The sequence below is a fragment of the Nothoprocta perdicaria genome, unplaced genomic scaffold (genome assembly GCF_003342845.1).
Source record: "Nothoprocta perdicaria isolate Ctin4 unplaced genomic scaffold, notPer1 scaffold_24, whole genome shotgun sequence".
NCBI lineage: Eukaryota > Metazoa > Chordata > Aves > Tinamiformes > Tinamidae > Nothoprocta > Nothoprocta perdicaria.
The window spans coordinates 4465213-4484114 of record NW_020455466.1 but is presented as its reverse complement, the minus strand read 5'-3'; the positions used below and the strand labels follow the sequence as shown (position 1 = coordinate 4484114).

Sequence of the window (18902 nt, the reverse complement as noted above, 5' to 3'; positions counted from 1 at the left end):
CTGACAGCTCTGTAAATTCCTGCACTGCAGACTAGACATAACCTTCATGTGTTTTACTGCTTAAAATATGAAAGGATGGAGCCCAATAAATTCTTTCCCCTCTACACTTTCCCCCAAAGCTGCCTCATTTTACTCTGTTACGCAGAAACATTTTCTTTGTTTACTTCCCGCACTGGGAAGCTGCTGGTGCTGACCTTGCCCCCAGGGCCTTTGTGCCACGGCCTTTCACAGAGCCTTTTGCACAGGGCCATGAAAATCCCACACCGCTGGGAACTGCATGGCATTGGCACGTGCAGAGCTCGCCAGGCGCCCAGCCTGCTCCGTCTCCTTTCCGTGCCCTCCTCGACACGACGCTGCGTTTCCCTGAGGCGCCAGCCCTGGCAAGGGAAAGGCTCTGCTCATCGGCCCCAGAGGATGGCTGGCGGTGGCCAAGCTCCCCTTCCCCGCGCCCCGCGTGGAGGGGACCCTGGGCTCGGAGGGCTTAATTCAGCCCCTGCTCCCCTTTGATCTCTGCTCTCCTGACTGGCCTGTGAGGGTGTCAGTCTGAGAGAGAGATTGCAGGTTTTCCTGGTGTCRACACCCTGGAACTGGGAACTAAAAKCACCACAGCCCATCTGGCAGCCTATTAAGATGTGCTAGTGAAGTGGCTTTTATTTCTGAGTGAACTTGTGCTTGAGAACTGGAGGGTTAATGCTCATAACTCACTGCCCAATGCTCCAAGCTGTCCTGATCCCTGGGTGTTATACTCAAGTCCTTCTTTGGTTCCAAGACTGATTTTAAATGTTTTGAATTCATGTTTTCTGTTTCACCTCCTGTAAAAACAAAGATCCTGCTCCTTGATGACCCTGAGGGCATCATGCCGAGAGCCTTGTGGGTCACCAAGCACCAAGGCAGCTACTTAGCACGGAGAACGGGAGCAAGAAGGACCCTACACAAGCTGTAGCCTTGAGCCAGGAGGCCTGACTTTTGCCCAAGGAAAAGGGGAAAGATGAACTTTTCCACGATACAGGTGAAGCTGTGGCTCTGACCATGTGCCAGATGCCGACACTMCACCTGCGTGCAGGACAATGACAGGGATGCTCTTTGTTGTGGTCCCTGAGGATAATTTTGGGATTGCTTCTGGGATAGCGTAGCTGCGTGTTGCCTTTGCTGCTGAGCTCTGAGCCAGCGTGGAAGAAGGTCCAGGCTTTGGAGTGACTTTTGTCTTTTCACATATATTAAATGAACCTGTCACTTGTGTTGCTCCTGACTCCAGCTTTAAGGAACTTCTGTTTTCCTGCTGACATGAACCAAGAGTAAACCCTGAACGAGCAGTGAGCTATGCCAGTGTGAAGTGCAGTCCAGCCTGAGCCTAAAACCATGCCCTAATATTACGTGTGAATTCATGTAAGCACTTACCCAAGGGAAAGCAAACAAAAAAGGCTGAGATGGKGCTGCAGATCTTTCCTTGCTATTTCATGTAAATACCTCCTGCAAGCATCTCTGCAGTGCTCATCACTTGCTTGTGTGAGTCTTGGCTTCTTTTCTTCTGATTAGAGCAATATCTACAATGAAAATGCAGGCAGGGTGCTTGCATTTTCTAATGCCTCTTAAGGGATATTGCTTTGGCTGATACAATACTGTTCACCTGATATTTTAGCTAGCTGAACACTAGAATTTGATCCAACCAATTTAACTCCTTAATCTCCTAGGAAAGTCTAGAAAAATCAATGGGTAAAATGGGAGAATTTGATTATGCATACCATTAATTTTTCATGGAATTGAAAAAATCTGTGTTCATTCATATTGCTAATTACTCCAGCATTTTCCCAATTGATATGGAATATGAATAATAAAAATGCCATACATTTATGGTCTACTCATGAAATTACAATCCAACACAAAAAAATATGCTAGTCTCTGTATATGGAACCTTATAGGGTGTTTTGGTTTTCCTGTGGTTTAGTCTGAATACACAGGGCCACATGAACTTACTAAGATTTAATCCCTGTGAAAGTGTACCTGAACATATATTTGACAAACCATTTGTTTGCATATGTCACCTACGGTCAGATAGGATAATACTGATATTGTCACACTAATAACTAAATTCTGAAAGCTGAATTATTTACATGGGTATTTACTTAGCTGTTGTTGACATCAAGCCTCAAGCCTTCAAGATATGATGAGCCATTAATAGCCATTAAATTGTCAATAAATGAATAGCTATTGAACTAGAGGCAAATGAATTCCTGGGGAACAACGTTCTCCTAAATACTAACTTTCTTGGGATTATGGAGAATATCCATTTCCTAAGGGCAGTGGTAGTCTGAAATGTTTCACCCAGAAATGGGAAAGAAATAACTGGCATACGTGTGAAATCTGGAGTTGTAAACAAGTCCTGATTTTTATTATTATTTCTTGAATAGAAAAAAAAAAAAAAAAGAGCTGTAAATTGTACAGAGAAAGGTTAGTCTATAAGTAAATACACATGGTATTGGTTGAAAAATCTGTTTGCTCAGCTGTTTGCAGTTAGCCAAACTACCTTTTTTTAGAAGAAAAAAACATAAGCTTTTGTTCTTTTCTGCAACTTCACATGTCGTACCTTTAAGACAATGAACCGACTCTGAACTCAATAAAGTTTTGTCTTTTCCTGCTGTAGCACAAATCTTGGAGAGATTGTGACCGATCTAAGCAGTGCGGGGGATTCTGTTCCTAAGGAGCTACAACCAAAGTGCTGAGGAGGCATCAAGGGAAGGGGGAGCAAGGCACAGTACTCTCCAGCCTGCATTGCCCCTGTCTTGAAGGCACCAGCAGCAGATGCTTGTGGAGGCGATGATGCCCCGGATCCTGCTGCGCTTAGCACATGTGCTCCTTCGTAGCATAGGGAACCATCTCTTCAGTCTGCAGAAAGGAAGCTCTCAGTCTTGGCTTTGGCTTCAAAAGCCAAAAATTCACAGAATTTTAAAGGAGCTCAGCAACCACGGAGCTGCAAAGGAGCTGCCGTTCAAGAGCCCACGCCTGAAGGATATTTGTTTACTAAACCTTTTTTTAAAAAAACGAGTATCGACAATAGTTTTCCTGGAGATTTCCATACTTAAAAATATTACAGTCTATGACTGTGTATGCTATGCAGGTATGCTGAATGTCTATACAACACTTCTAAGAAAAGCAGTCATTCCTCCTTTTTTCTTGTTGGCTGACAGCAAGGCTGCTTTATCTATCTGATAAAGTCTCAGACATCCATATGGAGATGTCTGTATCCCTTGAGATTTTGTTGTATTTTTTAAACAAGTGTCAAACAAGTGTTTGGAATGTTTTCCAAGCAAGTCCTTGATTTTTTTTTTCCTTTTTTTTTTTTTTTTTTCTGATGTTTAAATGCAGCCTCTTTCTGCCTTGGGTTCTAAACTCAGTCCTCCAGGATTTTTCCTCCTCTTTGCTGCTCACTCTTTCACTCTCTTCATGCTGCTGCCATTTTCTGCTGCTGAAAGCCTTGCCAGAAAGTCGTCCTTTCCACTGATTTCACTGGGGTTCCTCCTGGAAAGTGCCCCTGCCAGTGACGAAGGCTCTTTGAGAATCTGGATTCACTGTAGATTAGTCCCAATAGGCTGACTTCATTTTTCATCTATACTAGACTTCTAAGRGTATCTGCCAATGTCACTAGTCTGATTGTACCTGGCATGTCCTCCACTTGTGCCAGGTGTGGGGAGTTTGTTTATTCGTTTGTTTTCCAGCTGGTTATGCAGATGTGTAAAATGATACTAGAACCACAAGGCTCCAAAGTTACAACCTGATACTCACTAAAAGCTGCCACTTATCACCATTCCAGGGCATTATGTGCAACAATATGACCTGCTGAAAGTGAGGTACCATGGTATATGGATTCTTTTATTTATTTATTTATTAAAATGATGTAAAGAAATAAAGGAATAAACCAGGTAGCCTTTTGAATCAAAAGGCAACAACCTTCTCCTTCCTGCTCCAGATACCTGTTACTCTGTCTTTTGCTGCCACAAGCAACGTTCGCGGATGCTCTTGGGGCAGGCAGGAGTCAGTGCATCCGCACTGGGAAGCAGCAAGCTCCGTATGAAAGGCTGTGGCTACAGGTAGGAGCTGCTGCTCTGGCCTGCTCACCTCTATGGCACAGTTGAAAGCCCGGAGGAGGCTGTGCAGACCTTTCAGGACAGGGGTGTTTTGCTTTGCCCCCCATCACCTGGTGTGTGACTATCACTTGCAGATATTCTTGCAAAGCATAATACTATGTGCTATTATTCTAGCATATAATACTAAAAGGACAGAAATCTGATTTTAAGGAGGAGTAGATCTGTGCAAATCTTGAGAAAAGGGATGAATTAATCTTCCCTAAAGGTTATGAGGTAGACCTCCAAGTGTACTCACCTCTTGTAAAACGTGGGAACCGATAGTGTATTTGGATTGCTGCAGAGTTGAAACATAGGCCRTTAGCCGTCATGCAGAGAAGGAATAAACAGTGCCTTAATGTCATTCCTGTTTCACAGAGAGCAATAAATCTGGGGGGGAAGTTGCTGAGTAAGGCACTAATGCACCAAGTGCTAGAAATGAATCAAGAGGTAGTGCCATTTTTATAGGGAGAAGAGGAGGGAGGAACAGACTGACCAAGCAAAGAGATGAGGCTGAGATCAATTTAAAGGGAACAGACTTGCTGGATTAAGTGGCCATTTCCAGTGCAGCCAACTGCTATTAGTAAATCTATGCCAGGAAAGTCATCTTTTATGTGGAAGGGATGAAGGAAGAGCAGCAGGCTGAATCTTAGGCAGCCTGTAATTTCACAAAGCTTCGATAAAGTAGATATCAAGCAGGGATGCCAAGTAGGCAGGTGTTTGAAGATCCTTCAAAGTGAGGGAAGCCAGGCAGAAACCATGAAAGGCAAAGCTAACAGCCCAACCAGCATGCAGAAATGCAGTGGGAAGCACAGACGACTTTAAACCCAGCTTGCGGATCTTCTGCTTTGCAAAATCTCACCACTGGGGCTGGGTGCGAAAATCTCTGCAAAGGATTGTGAGCTTTCCAAAATTTCTCGTCTGTATTGGGATAAAAAGTCAACAGCACAAAATGATGGAGACAGTAGCGAGCTTCACCATGCAGGTGTCAAAGCACAAAATTAAGCAAAATTGAGAAATTTACCTGAGAAAATGGGAAATGTTTCCATTTAGAAGCTTTCAAAGATGATTATATACTACCTATAACTGATATCATTCTTGACAAAGTTCTGGTTTTTGGCTCTACCCCAGGCCTTCAGCTTCACTGACGAATTCCCAGCCCTGGCTGCTGGCGGTGGTCTGTGCCAGCAGCCAGGGCTGCCCAGCGCACGGGCTCGTTCAAGGCTCGTTTGACCTGGCCATGCCCTCCCTGCGTGTGCCAGCTGGCTGCTCTTTGTGCCAGTACTATTTTTGGTAGCCACTACTGCCAAGGCAGCATGAAAAGGCCTTTGTGAGGAGAGAGAAATGGGCTGTGCCTAATTCTTCACTACCCAATACCTGTACAGACTTTTGCACTATAAAATATGGGCATAAAACAACCCATTCTCATGACCACAATTTGTATCTAGCCATTTAAGACAAATGGCAGCAAAGCCAGTATCTCCATTTGCTTTTCTTTGAGTATTATGGAGGTAAAGCTCCATCATTTCTACTGTTTTATTCCTGATTGTGCCATTGGTATCTATTCAAAAGAAGTGGGCATTTTTCATTTGCATCACAGTAGTGTTTTTCTCTTCTCTTTCCTGACTTTTGAGTGGCTTTACAAGGTGCACAATGGAGAATCAAACCCTGTGTGTTCACACCATCTGTTGGATTCTCCTTGTCTTTCTGTCCATCAGTGAAGGTGCATCAAAGCCGGCACAGGCCGCCTGCGTAAGTGATACTCAATCCCACAGCCCGGCCATGTACAAATAACCCATTTGCTTTGCTCCTGGGGGGTTTTTAAGGCCCTGCTCATGAGGATTGCTCTCCGGGTCCTGAAAAGAAGAAAGGAAACCTAATGAGCTGGGAAAGTGTGAGGGAAGGAGGTCCCTGTGGGGCCAGGTGGCTGCTGCCAAGCCCTCAAGGATGTGGAGAAATTTGTCAGAGGCAATTTGCCTTTCTAAATCCTGCCAAGGACAATGTCCTTCTGAGCAGAATGCTCTTTCTGCCAGAATTTTGCTGCCACAAGGTTTCACTTTACTAGATCTTTTTTCACTATTTTAAAACTGCAACACTGGGCTTGTTCTTTTCTTCTGGTACTCTGTGTCCGGAACAGAGAAAGAATTAATGGGACAGGGCAACGGGGCAGCCGTAACAGAGGGACTCAGCTCAGGTTGCCCGGCGGTGCTTGGGGTAGGTCCTGAGCTGCTGCTGCTGCCCGGGGGCTGGCGACCCTCGTGGCAGCGCTCTGCCTTCCCCCGCGGGGCAGCCCGGACACGCAGCGACAGGGGAGCTGCCTCCCCTCACGCCAGTCTGTGTTTTGTGGAGAGCAAATGGCAACAGCACCAACGCAGACCGGTAGTCACGGAAGTCAGGGGTACAGGGGGGTAACAGCAGGATCATCATTTCAGCTGCATCCATCAGGTCCTACAGACACTCACAGGAGCCCGCAGATAAAAAATGTCCTTTGCTTGTCATATGCACCAAGGCAGATTGGGAAGGATGTTCCCCTTCTTGTGTTAGCCTCCAAAAACTGTTCCCATATCTCCCTTCAGTCTCTTCTCCAGGCTAAATGTCAGTGTGTTCAGTCTTACGTAGTCCAAATTTTCACAAAATGACATATTTCTGAATTCTTTTTTTTCCCCCGCTTCTCTTTTTTTCCTTTTCCAACTTATTTCTACCTAGAATATTTATCTGTAAGGGAACCTTTACCACAATCTGATTATATCCTTAAAACCTTTCTTCTCTATCAAATTTCACAGCTTTGTAACAGGGCTTGTTCTGGAGTTGGGGTTTCTCCTTATTCTGTTTTGCTTTCCTGCTTTTGCAAAAGATGATCTTAAAATACTGAAATATTTTCTGTCTTCCTGGTTAGAGGACTGAGCACAACTTTGCAAGTCAGGAGCTCCTGAGTCCTAGCTCTGCCTTGGCAGCAATTTGTTTTCAGTGCTGCCTCAGGCAAGACAGCTGACCTTGAGCTCTCCATGAGCTTTTGGAGAAGGGCATGTAGATACAGAATAAAGAGTTCAGATTAGTATAAAAACATTAGCTTTACCTTCGTAACTTGTAGAGCTGTCTCTGGACAATCTAACACAAAAAGTCAGAAGATGTTGTATGTGTCCAGGATCAGTTAATAAACCCTGGAGCTGTTTTTGATATGAAGACCTTGGCAATCTGACAAAAACAAACACCTTGTGATGGTCCTCAGTTAAGAAAGGCCTCTTCAGTCGTAAGCCCGACAACGGTGGTTTGTGGATGGGAGACACATAACACCTAATGTTTTTCATCTTCATATTCTTCAGCTTTATGGCAGTCCTGAAGCCTCTGAGCAATAATTATTCTTAAGATTTTTATCTCTGGGCAACAGAGTTGCATAGTTGTTCTTTAAAGTGATGATAAAGAGTGCTTGTCACCAAAGAATGTGCACTGCTTAGAAAACCTTGAGATTAATCCAAGATTAGCTCAAATTTCCAAGCAACCGTTARGACTTTTTCTTTTTCAATAAACTACCATGCTTTAAAATATCAGGAATTCTTCCCAAAATTTCCTTTTGTTCATTAAAAATACTGTGTAAGAAATCTCTGGAATTTCTGGGTATTCTGTTCAGTGCAAAGCACAGATCATTGGCATCCCTGGGTCATTTGCTGTCTGGCAAGCTAGTGCTTCTTATCAAGTGCTCTGATGTTCAAGGGCCTGAGGGCTTGTTCACACGGGAAAACTCAGTGGCATTAATCATATCTCTTCATTGCAGAATGAAACATCCACATGGGAATGAAACATAATTATATTTCTGTAGAAAAATCCTGAGTACCTTCATACAATCTCTCCGGAAAGTTTGTTATGGCACAAGTAATGCAATATAGCAGAGACTGCATCTGGGGACAGCAGAAACAGAATTTCTCACAAAAGCAGTTCTTCACTCTTGTGGCAATAGAGTTCCTTTTTCGAGGCAGTCATTTGATACAGAGCACTCGGTCCGTACTTGTAAAACCCTTATTCTACTGTGCAGTAAAAAGAGACACCACTCACATACCTACCCCCACATTATTKTAATTATTGATGGCAGTTTTGCTGYGCTTACACGTTTCATCTTCAAAGCGCCGTCCCTGTGTAAGTGGATGATGTCTCTGAGCGGCGCGCGCGGGCACACGCGGCCTGAGCAGCGCGTGCGGCTCCCGGGCACGCCGGTGCCGGGCTGAATGCTGATGGGGAGAGCACCACAAGCAGCACTGGAGTCCAGGTGACATAAAGCAATTTCACGCTCYGAAGGCCACTGGCAGGACACGCTGCACCTGCAGCCACGCACTTCATCTGCATAGCAGGGAAGCAGGTGACGCGCTGCGAGTGTAGCACAACGGCCGAGGAGGAGGAGGGGAAAGAAAACAAGGCTGCCTCYCACGGCGCATCCCTTGCCGTGGCGGTGCCACGGCCTTGCTGTTCTGCCCTCCGCAGCTACCGCGGCCCTTGCAGTTGGCGCTGGCTGACGCGGAGCAGCCGGTACAACTCGGGCAGCGAGGCCGGGGCTCCGTGGGGCGCCGCGGCGGCCTCGGCCGGCTCCGCGCACTCCCGCACCGCCCGCTGCAGCTGCAGCTGCAGGGGGAAGGGCAGCGCCGGCCCCCTGAGGTTTGGAGAGAACCAGCGGCGGAATATTTTGTCACAGATGACCTGAGGAAAGGGAAAAGAGCAGGTTGTTGTCTGTTAGGAACAGGAAGCAATGCCCTGCTGCTCCTCTGGGGCTGTAGCAAGATATCCTGCATCAGCAGAATCCAAAGTGCCTCCAGGCATCCTAAGAGCCCGATAYAGAAAAGGAACTTGCACCACAGCTGCTCTCCAGCTCAGCACCCCCCCCAAAACACTTGTTTTGTTCTGCAAAACACATGGTGTGTGTGAGGGAATGGCAGAACCGGGCAAAAGGCAGCTGAGCTGAGCCCCCCCAGCCTTGCTGCATGTCTTCAGCACTACTGAGGTGGGTTACATCCCACCTCCTGCCAGCCCAAATACCCCATAGACTCCTCTCGCCACCACATCGGTGTGCAACTTAGGCAGAGTGGAGGAGAACCCCCCCAGTTTGCAGGTAGACAGCCCTGACTTTGCCATGAGCGGTGACAGGAATGGTAACTACCCCCCTGCTTCTGTTTCTTCCACCCTCATTTCTGTGCCACTGCAAAGGCATGGAAATAAGACAAATAAATGCTAGAGAATGTCAAGATCTGGCTGCATGCCCCCAGATGGCATATCTCAACAAGAATGGCCATTATGTGGCCACATTTGGAAAGGTGTCTATCTTCCATTGGTGCTTTCATTCATAACACAACGTTTGTTGTCAATGTGATTTTAAAAGAAATTGAGGCATAAAGCAGCCGTGTCTACTCACTTGCAAGTTGTTATTGGCTCTCTGTGCTCCGCATTTTCTGATTTTCAGATCACATTTTGAAAAGCAATCAAAAAAATTGCAATCTTCATCTGCTGTACAGTTCTGTTCAAGGATGTCCTTCATTTTGGGTTCAAAAAAGGCCATATCCACATCAATGGCCACAACCTGTGGAGCAAAACAACTTATCAAGCCTGGCACAGCACATACTCTGGGATAGCAAGCATTCCTTCGCTGTTTTCTCTTGGAAATGCTGTGCTGAGAGCATCTGCCAATACAGAACTGGGATCACAGTGCAAGGGCTTTCTTGTGCGTAACTGAGCAGCAGCAGTCTTATGAATAGCACTTTTTAAGCAATAACAAACAATGCTTAAGAAACCAAGAAAGGCAAAATTATCTGTACACAATCCCTGAAGTCAGTTGGACTGATTCCCCTTAAACCAGGACTAAAAAGTTTGAGGACCTGCTCTATTTTATGCAGATGGCAACCCAGCCTTTCCAGGGCCAGAATCATTTCACAATCTTCCTCTCAGCTAGAGTGTTGGTCACCCTGACTTCAATGCTCTGGCGAGGAGCAGTGCGACGTKCACAGCTTTCTGCCCCTGGCACAGGCTCCCCTGATCCTGTCCTTCCATTCAGTGGATCTGCATCTGCCCAGCTGCAGAAATCACTCCCTGAGGTTGTTTAAAGTTGGGACTGGCTTCATCCACTCCTGTTGGCTACAGTTTCCTTCGTTGAGCATGCATGGTTCTTACTCTGCTGGCCCAGAAATATGCTCCCTAGCAGGGTTCAGTCAGCAATTGGTCCCAGCAGATGAGTGAGGACTGAAGAGACAAATCATGTTTCTTGTCCTGGTATAAGCTCACAAAATACTGAACAAGCAGCACTGCGGAGCTGTGCTGAATTCGAAACTGTTCTGTGAGCAAAGAGCTGTAGTCTCAGTTTCTGTCGATGTCACTCCACCCATGGATACTCAAAGAAATTATAGAAATAAACAAAGAAAAGAAGAGAGTGATAGGCTGGCAGTTGCTTGATATGAGAAAAACTGAGGCTGAACAAAATGWAAACCTCCTTTCAGCCCTATGAATGCAGCAATCTATGCATGGTGCCTGGCATTTAGCAATCCAAACCTTGACTCTGAGACTGTCTTGCCGCAGCTGAGGTAAATTTGCATGGATGCAAATTTGCAAATGTTTGCAAATGTTTGGGACCTGAGCAAAGCAGATTTACTTCAGCTGAAATGATATTCTCATTTTTAACATTGAGCCTCACAATAACTTGGGAAGCTGAACTGTGTGGCTGGAGCAGCAACTGGATGAACCCCAGGAACTAAAGATGTCTGGCCTGGTAGAGGGCCAAGCAAGCCTTCCTCAGGCAAAGGAGAAAACAAGGTCTAATCTTTATTTTGTTTTACTCCCCCATGCTCTCCCTCACCCAGGGAAAATCCTGAAGTGATGAAGCATAGCTTAAAAACTCAAGTATTTTTAAGCTGCTTGGAGAGAATGATCATGATGTAGCCTGGGGAATTTTACACATTTGGACAAGCAATTTTTTTTCTTTCTTCCCTTCCTTAAGATTTCTGCAGTTTTGCTGAAAAATTCTTTGGAGACCCTTGTGTCTGCCCTGCTGTAGTGAGGGTCGGGGGTAGCCCCCTCAGTCAGAGAGGTGCATGGCAGGGGGACAAGGGAGGCTGCCCTCGACCAGTCCCTGATCAGGAACTGACTGGTAAAGCAGCCTAGAGCTCTTACCTCCTGTTCTCTGTCCATTTTCACTCACCAGAAGCAATATTTATTTCCCTYTTCCTCCTTCTGACTGTGTAGCTCCTGTCTGTGCACCCCACGTGGGGACAGCAGGAGACACATCRCCTCATGTCTGCAAGGTACAACCACAACACCCAGAAGGGAGGCAGGCAGCATCTCACATTTTTCTGTCACTAATTCTCCTAGAAAATGCTGAAGTAAAATGTTTTCCTGGGCCACGGAGTGGCGGCTGTCCCTGCAGACCTAGACATCATGGGAGGATCCTGGAGAACTGCTCCTCACTGGAAGGATTTGTGGTGGAAGCTGCACCCARCTCTCTCTCTTCTTCTAAATGCCGTTTCCTCTCCTCTGAGCAGGTAGCAGAACAGATGTTCTAAGGTGTGCTCAGCCATGTCCAGTAATACCCTGTGTAACCAAAGTAAGCAAAGCCTGACCTGAAGAACCTCTGTCATATCTTGCTCCCTACAACTACCTGAAAGGARGGTGTAGTGAGGYGGGCACTGATCCCTTATCCACAATAACTATGGACAGGGCAAGAGGAAATGACGCCAAGTTGTGCCAGGGAAGGTTCAAGTTGGACATAGGAAGAGTTTCTACACAGAAAGAGTAGTGAAGCATTGGAACAGGCTGCCCAGGGAAGTGCTGGAGTCATCATCCCTGGCACTGTTCAAGGAACGTGTAGATGAGGCGCTTAGGGACATGGCTGAGCAGGCAGGGTGCTGAGGGGCTGATGGYTGGACTCAATTTCGAAGGGCTTTTCCAGCCCTGGTGATTCTGTGCTTCTGCAGTCTCACGCTGCCTGAACACTGCTGTGCCTTTCCTGCTTTCTTGCTGCGGTTCCCCACCCMTTCCCTGCTCTCCTGCTGCACCTGAATAAACAATGTGAAGTGAGTGGATGGGTGAAGGGGAAGCACACTAATTGCTCTTAATGACTACGTGTTTAGGTGGTGTTTGTCCAGAACTCTAAAGGTACAAATACTGTATTAACACTCAGTGAGTAGCARTTATTATTCAAGTTCCTGGAGATATTTTATGTTCACTCACAGTGCAGAAACTCCACTGATGTCATTGTAAATTGTGAGTCTGGTTCAAATGCTTATTGCACAGTGGCTCCAGTCCATGCACTTAATTCCCACTGAAATCAGTGGAATTTCTCTCTGCAGAGTGAATGTGGGATATATTCAGAAATACAGTGGCGGGCCATATTACTGTTTAAAAATATTAGTTTTAGGGAGACAGCTGTACAATGAAAAGTCAAACGGTACCAGTACCAGCAAGGTTTATGTTTTTGCCCTTTAATGATTTCCAGACCAAATTTGCTTGGCACTAAAGCAGAAAGATGTGTGTGTTCTCTGGGTGTGTGAGTCTCCTCGTGTCGAAACAGAGAATTCAGCTTTAGCTTCACAATTCAAAGTTTTCCCTTTCAGCCTCCCTACTGGAAAGAATCGCCGTGGCTCATGGACAGCTTCCGAGGTCTCCTTGCCTTCGGAGCCACTCTTTGCCGGACCCAATGGACCCTGTGGGTCTCAGTGCATTTGAGCAGGGAAACAATTCAGAAGGGAWTAAAGAGCTCCTCTCAACACAAGCAGCAGGACCCAGCACTCTGAACTGTGGCTGCAGATACTACAAAGGGGAAAAGCAGCAAAGCTCCCATGCTACTTTTAAGAGAGTTGATTTTGCAAGAACTTGGACAAGATCTCTGCGAGGAAGGAAGAATGATTTTTACACAGCCACTTTTYAGACTAGAATTTGACCTCGGATTTCTGCAACACACCCAACTTACCGTGAGATCCTGCCTGATAGCAAAATTTTCTGGCTTGATGTCACACAAGTGAAGTCGGTGAGAGAAATCGTGATCAAAATGGTGCACCATATCCAGAAAGCTGAGTGCAATGTCAATGATGGCTCTCACCCTGCTTTGGCTTCCAGCAAGGGAGGGACCAACCACATTTTCCAAGGGAAAAAGAGTTTTGTGCCAGGCATGTCCAGCTGTGAGATACTCCACAGCATAGAAATGTCCACAGGAGCCAATAATGCGTAGCACGTGTTTGCTGAAGTCCTGCAGTACACTGAAGTAGATGTATTCTTCCTGCTGGAGCAGGGACCACATGCTGGCCACCTGTGCTTTCCAGTGTGGCCCCTTCCTCCTCGTCCACAGGGGCCCCACGGTGTTGTTAGATAGCTCTAGCCCCAGGACATTTTTGACTTCCAGGGCTACCATCAGCAGAAGCTCTGTTTCAGGAATATCCTGTGTATCCATCTCCTCTAGCATACTGAGATGCTGGTAGCTGGAGAAGATTTCCTTTTTGGATTTCAGGATGATGGGCTGGCCTCTCCAGTCAGCCTGGATGACCTTCTTACCTCTGTCATAGTACAGGCAGTGTTTGTACACCAGCTTCTGTGCCACGCACAAGTCTTCACAGAGGTCACCGGTCAGGGCTCCRCTGCTGTAGTCCAGGCACTAGAGCRAAGAACAGAACATTCAGAGCAAGACCTCATGCCCCTGCACCACTTAGAAGAATGTCAGAGAAGCAGCAAGAGCTCTGAGCTCTGGGAGGTCGCGCTGCAGCTGTGGGACCACAAGCGCTCACCTTCCACCGCTGCCTCCGGACACAGTGCGGGTTTTGTTGTTGTTTGTTTTTAAGGAAGGTTCTAGAGATCTAGGGAGAGTCTCACTTCACAACATGGATTTTGGGGGATAGCACAAGGATCTTTTTTTTGCCTGGGCAAGGAACATGATTAGGTGACCTCTTATTAGTCTTAAGTTCTTCCCACCTGCCTTGATGCGACCCTGCGCCACATGCTCAAGGTGTCCCTGCTGCAACAGAGGAGTTGAACTAGATGTTCTCTGGAGGGCCATTCCAACCTCAACCATTCCATGATTCTTTGATATGAATTCAGTGGGTGAGGCTTTCCACACACCTAGCTGCACAGAGATGCTGGTGTGCCATGCTGTAGGGCACAGCAGATAATTTCCAATGTAACTCAGAACTTTCCTAGAAGGTTCAGAGCAGGGTAACTTACACATYCCCACTTAAACTAGAGGAATTCAAGGATAGCTGGATTGCTGAGACCCTCAGCAATCTCTGTATTTCCACCTTACAGTGAGCGTGCCCTGAATGAAGCAGGAAGAACCTCCTTCTCCACTAGTAGCAAACAAAGTGGTTGCACTCAATGCCCTKTCAGCCAAGAACTTTCAGAATCTTTAAATACCTAAATTCTGTAGCACAACATGACATTTCTAGATAATATGTATATACTCACCAGAAGTCCCTGTGACATTTTAATGTCAAGAGCATAAAGAGTTAATCTTTTAATTTTATTTGAAAAAAAAAAAGTCCATGGAAACATGGGAACTGATGCTTCATAGTTAAGTGGTCACTGTAAATTCATAAAAGAATTGCAAAGATTCCCCACCAATCCTTCCCACCCATAATTATTTCCATACCATCTCTTCCAAACTGTAGTCGGTTGATATATTCCTGTGGGCATTGAGAAGTGCAGCTGCAGGGAGTGCTCTGGGCGAATCAGTAAGGAGGATGATCAGAGGTCTCGGGTGGATGGGGAATAGACCGTGGTGGAGTAGAAAGCCAAACACCTGGGAGGCAGCTTGACAGCCTCACCCTGCTTCTCAGTTGCTTTCTGGYACTTGGATATTTATTTAAATAAGTTGGCAGCTCCCTCTGTTTGTGGGATACTTACAGCAGCTGCCTGGCCCCACCTCCTTTGTAACTTGCTGCTACAGGCACCGCGAGCACAAGCWGAGATTCAAGGGATGTATTTTGTTAAAATAGCCTCTGAGGTGTGCAACAAGGAGAGGCTTTCCGATGCCAGGCTCAACCTTAAAACTCAGAGTTCAGTCTTAAAAAWCCCTTTGGGGATGGGTGCAAGATGCAAACTAAAATATGGGAATGGTGCAGGAAATGGTGATAAATTGGCTAAAATACTTCACAGAGAGCGGTGCAGGGAAGCAAAATATGATCTCCTGAGGCAAAATCAAAGATCTCGTAGCCCAAAAGAGAAAGTTCAGTGCCAGCATGGGGCTCAGGGCTGGCCAATGCTGACATGGAAACCCTGACTTGGAGCCCAGGGTCACGCACACATCCGCATCCACAGGCACATCAGGAGGGTCCAGCAAGTTCCCTGGGCTGGCCAGACTTCAGAAAGAAACATTATGTTCGGACTGGAAGTAGTTCTTCCTACCTAGTGCTCTATTTTTCAACTATTTTAGAAAGAAGATACTGAATAGAAGAAATTTGGGGGGAGATTGTTTCAGGGCTTAAGTACAATCACTTTTAAATTCATTGCTTTCTGACTGTGACTGTGGTCTGCTACATTAAGATCTCAGGACTTCTTAGTCCTGTAATTGGATTCACAAAGGTGAATTTTTGCCCCTGTGGATAACTCCACTGTGGTCCATTACGGACCATGTTCTCTCACCGAGAGCCTCTTCCACCTAGAAGAACACATGTCCAGAAAACATGCAATGCAGCATGAGAACATGAAACCTTCTTTCTTGTGTTGCAATCGTGCTGTTCTCAATGGTCTTAGTGACAAAAAGTAGCTGCAGAAAAAAAAAAGTCATCTCAATTTTGTTTCCCWAAGGAGCTGAGTCAATATTGAACCTGCTAAAGAATATATTTAGAGCTGCCTGCTGTTCCATTTGAACCAGAAAATCTTTGTTTATTAACTTAATATCTAGCAAACACAGAGTCTCCAGATCTGATTCTTCTTTACTGAAATTGCACCATGTTTTGGAAACTGTGATCTGTGAAATGGAAATCAACCGAGGAGATCTTAGTATCACAATGATGAAAGGCAAATGAAACTTCAAGAAGCGACATTTCCTACTGGCCACAGATGCAAGTAAAAATTTCAAAATGCTTCATTAAATAATAATAATAATAATTTTCAATCAATCAAACTATTATTTTTATTATTACTCAAAATATTATTTTTATTATTTCAAAAGTKATTATTAATTCAAGAGTTCCTCTGCTCACAGAAGTTTAACTGGCTTTAAAAAACTTGTTGTTTTGCTTATTAAAACCTACAAGTTGAGCAAAGCCTAACTTCAACTTTCCTTCCTAAACAGATCAGCCCACAGTGTCCCAATTTTTACTGTTTTATGCTTTACTGTAAGCCTAATACACTGAGCAAGCTTAGCTTGTGAACCGTCTCTCTCTAACCCCTATATTCCAGCTCCCAGCTCATCTGTGTTTTTGTTCCTTCCCCTCTCCTCTTCCTTTCCCCCCAGACCATCTCAGAAGCACAGACATCAGAGACATCAGAGGCGGCTGCTCGTTCCAGTGCTGCCAGACCAGGCAGCCTCTCTGCCCTGGCCCTTCTTCCTGAATTCATCACAGGTTGCATTAGCCTTTGAGGCACAGCCTGCCCTGGTAGTTCGTGGTGAAGCAATTATTTGGCCCCTTTGTCCTTCCCAAAATCACACCATTTTTCAAGACASTTTTCCATCTATTGGGCATAGCTTGTAGTCTTTGTTCCCCAACATACCGGCTTGCATGTGATTGTATTAACTTCCATTTTTGTGGACTGAAACCATCTAACTAGGTGATTGAGATTATTCTGCAATGAAAAGATGTTCTCTTTGTTATTTTCTAACCTAGAAACCTTTGCACTAACTGCACATTCTACCACGTACGATTTTGCACCATCAGGGCTGCTGATAAAATGAAGAATGAGTTCTCCAAAGAAATCTTACAGAAATGGCCCTTAACACCAAAATCTCTACATTATGGAGGTCAGACAATGAAAGACTTTTATATCTGCATAATGTGTGTGCCCTTCTAATGCCACTAAATACCAGATCTTTTAAACAAAAATATGAATTTGATCCGAAGCTAAATGTCTTATGGAAAAGCAGCTACACTACAGTAAAAAAGCAAACAGAAGAATGATTTGGATTCAGTCATCTGTTTCTGTTTAATATTCAATACATCATTTTAAAAATCCTTAGTATGCTTACCAAGACAAGTTTGAAAGGCTGACTATGTTTAAATTCATATAAAAGTGCCTAGTTAAGGTTTACCCCAGTTTAATTTCTTCACCGAAGCACTTTGTGATAGGATCAGGCCAGAGACTGAGTCCTGCCTTATTATGAAGTGTTTCTCCAATGTAAATGCAACACTGATCAAGGTTTGGGAAGGCRTCAAAATGAAGGATTTACTCTGGAGAATACAGAAAGTGATCACAATGTGATTTAATGTGGTTAAAAAATTAAGATAAGACTGGTATTAGGAAACACTAGGGTCTTCTGGAGAGCTGAAGTTCATCTCTGCAAAATGCCCAGTGGTACTTGTCCCTCCTTGTGCAGATATATCTTCTGCACAGATGTACATGCTCAAGGAGGAAGGAAATACCTGTTATAGATGCCATAGGGAAGAATATATAGCCATGCAATTTTCACTCACTTGCCTAAAAACGTTTATCTTCATCTTCTGCTGGAAATACTATAGGTGGCTAGGGAAAGCTTTTCTTGGAATTCAGGTTTTGCCTTATAAAACATTTCAGACTCAAGCTATCTGATTATTCTGTAGATGGGCTGTACTTGCTATCGCTGTGAAACCCATGCAGTGCTCAGAAGATGCACAAAGAGCTCTTTCCAGGGTGATGAAGAAAATCTCCTTAATACTTCCACGGGAACAACAATCCTGGTATGTGTCACTGGGGAAAGCTGTTGCTTGCAAACTTTACTGATGGGATTGCGGAGTCACCCTTGGGATGAAAGATCCACAGCATTTTCAGCTGATCTATCTTGGAGGAGGGCTGTGAACTGAACCTTCAGACCCCGCTACAGTCCTGTCACACGGACAGGGACACGTGTCCACTCTCATGCCTGACAACCCATCCCCGCTTGGGCTTCCGAAGTCGTCGAATACTTTCTAAAGCGGAGGGCAGCCACGCGTCTCTGCCCATCGCTTCAGCGTGGTCGCCGTGATGGCAGAGGGCTCCTTGCTCTCCATGGCGGCTCCACGTTTTTGTGCTCTTCCTAGCAACGTGCGGCTCGCTCTTCCCGCAGCGGCCCCGGGAAGCTCGTGGTGCTCGYCTTTGGAGCCAAGCGTCGGGGATAGTGAAGGGAGCCTGGCCGCCGTTTGGAGTGCGCGGCCACGGCTGCCGACTATAATTAATCTGCCTTTATTACGCAGGATTTAGGAAAATTTATGGCCAGCACTGGCTTGCTGTTGTAAGAGATTGTCAGAATCGTTCCCTGGGCTTTCTGCTTAAAATATCTTAATCAAACAACAAAAAGTGCTCGCCCACATTGYTCCTCTTGTCAAAGTACTGAAACTGCCCTTTTCTACATCATTCTAAACCTCTTTGTATTTTTTCTCCCTTGCTTTTGGAGGCGTTTTAATGATCATTCCCCAACCCTTCCCTGGACTTTGAATAACCGCACTTTAAGCGCCAGCCGCCCAACTCTTAGCAGACGTGAAGGACACGCTCTGAGCGGCGCAGCCTTTCCTAGGGATTTTATTATTGTTTTCACACACAAAACCCGGGATCCTTGAGGGGCAGCGCGGGGCGCGGGCTCGGAGGTCTCCCGCGCGCGGCGCAGCCGTTAATAAAGCCGCGAGGCGGGCGGCGCGCGGCGCTAACGGCCGTAACGGCCGC

General features: G+C 45.7%; 1 protein-coding gene and 1 long non-coding RNA gene across 2 annotated transcripts in view; both read right to left on the bottom strand.

Annotated features, from left to right (window-relative positions):
• Window positions 1–2417: 2417 nt before the first annotated feature.
• LOC112947631 lies at window positions 2418–7322 on the bottom strand. Its single transcript, XR_003249449.1, has 2 exons — window positions 4378–7322; window positions 2418–3529 (listed from the first exon to the last, which is right to left on the bottom strand). It is a non-coding gene; the product is annotated as an uncharacterized LOC112947631 (long non-coding RNA).
• A 1269-nt stretch (window positions 7323–8591) lies between these two features.
• The window catches only part of FAM69C (family with sequence similarity 69 member C), an 11656-nt gene continuing 1345 nt past the window's right edge, over window positions 8592–18902 (bottom strand). The window contains exons 3-5 of the mRNA XM_026039741.1: window positions 13054–13731; window positions 9514–9678; window positions 8592–8804 (exon numbers count right to left, since the gene is read on the bottom strand). Coding sequence (XP_025895526.1) covers window positions 8592–8804; window positions 9514–9678; window positions 13054–13731 — 1056 coding nt within the window. The remainder of the gene's footprint in view (window positions 8805–9513; window positions 9679–13053; window positions 13732–18902) is intronic.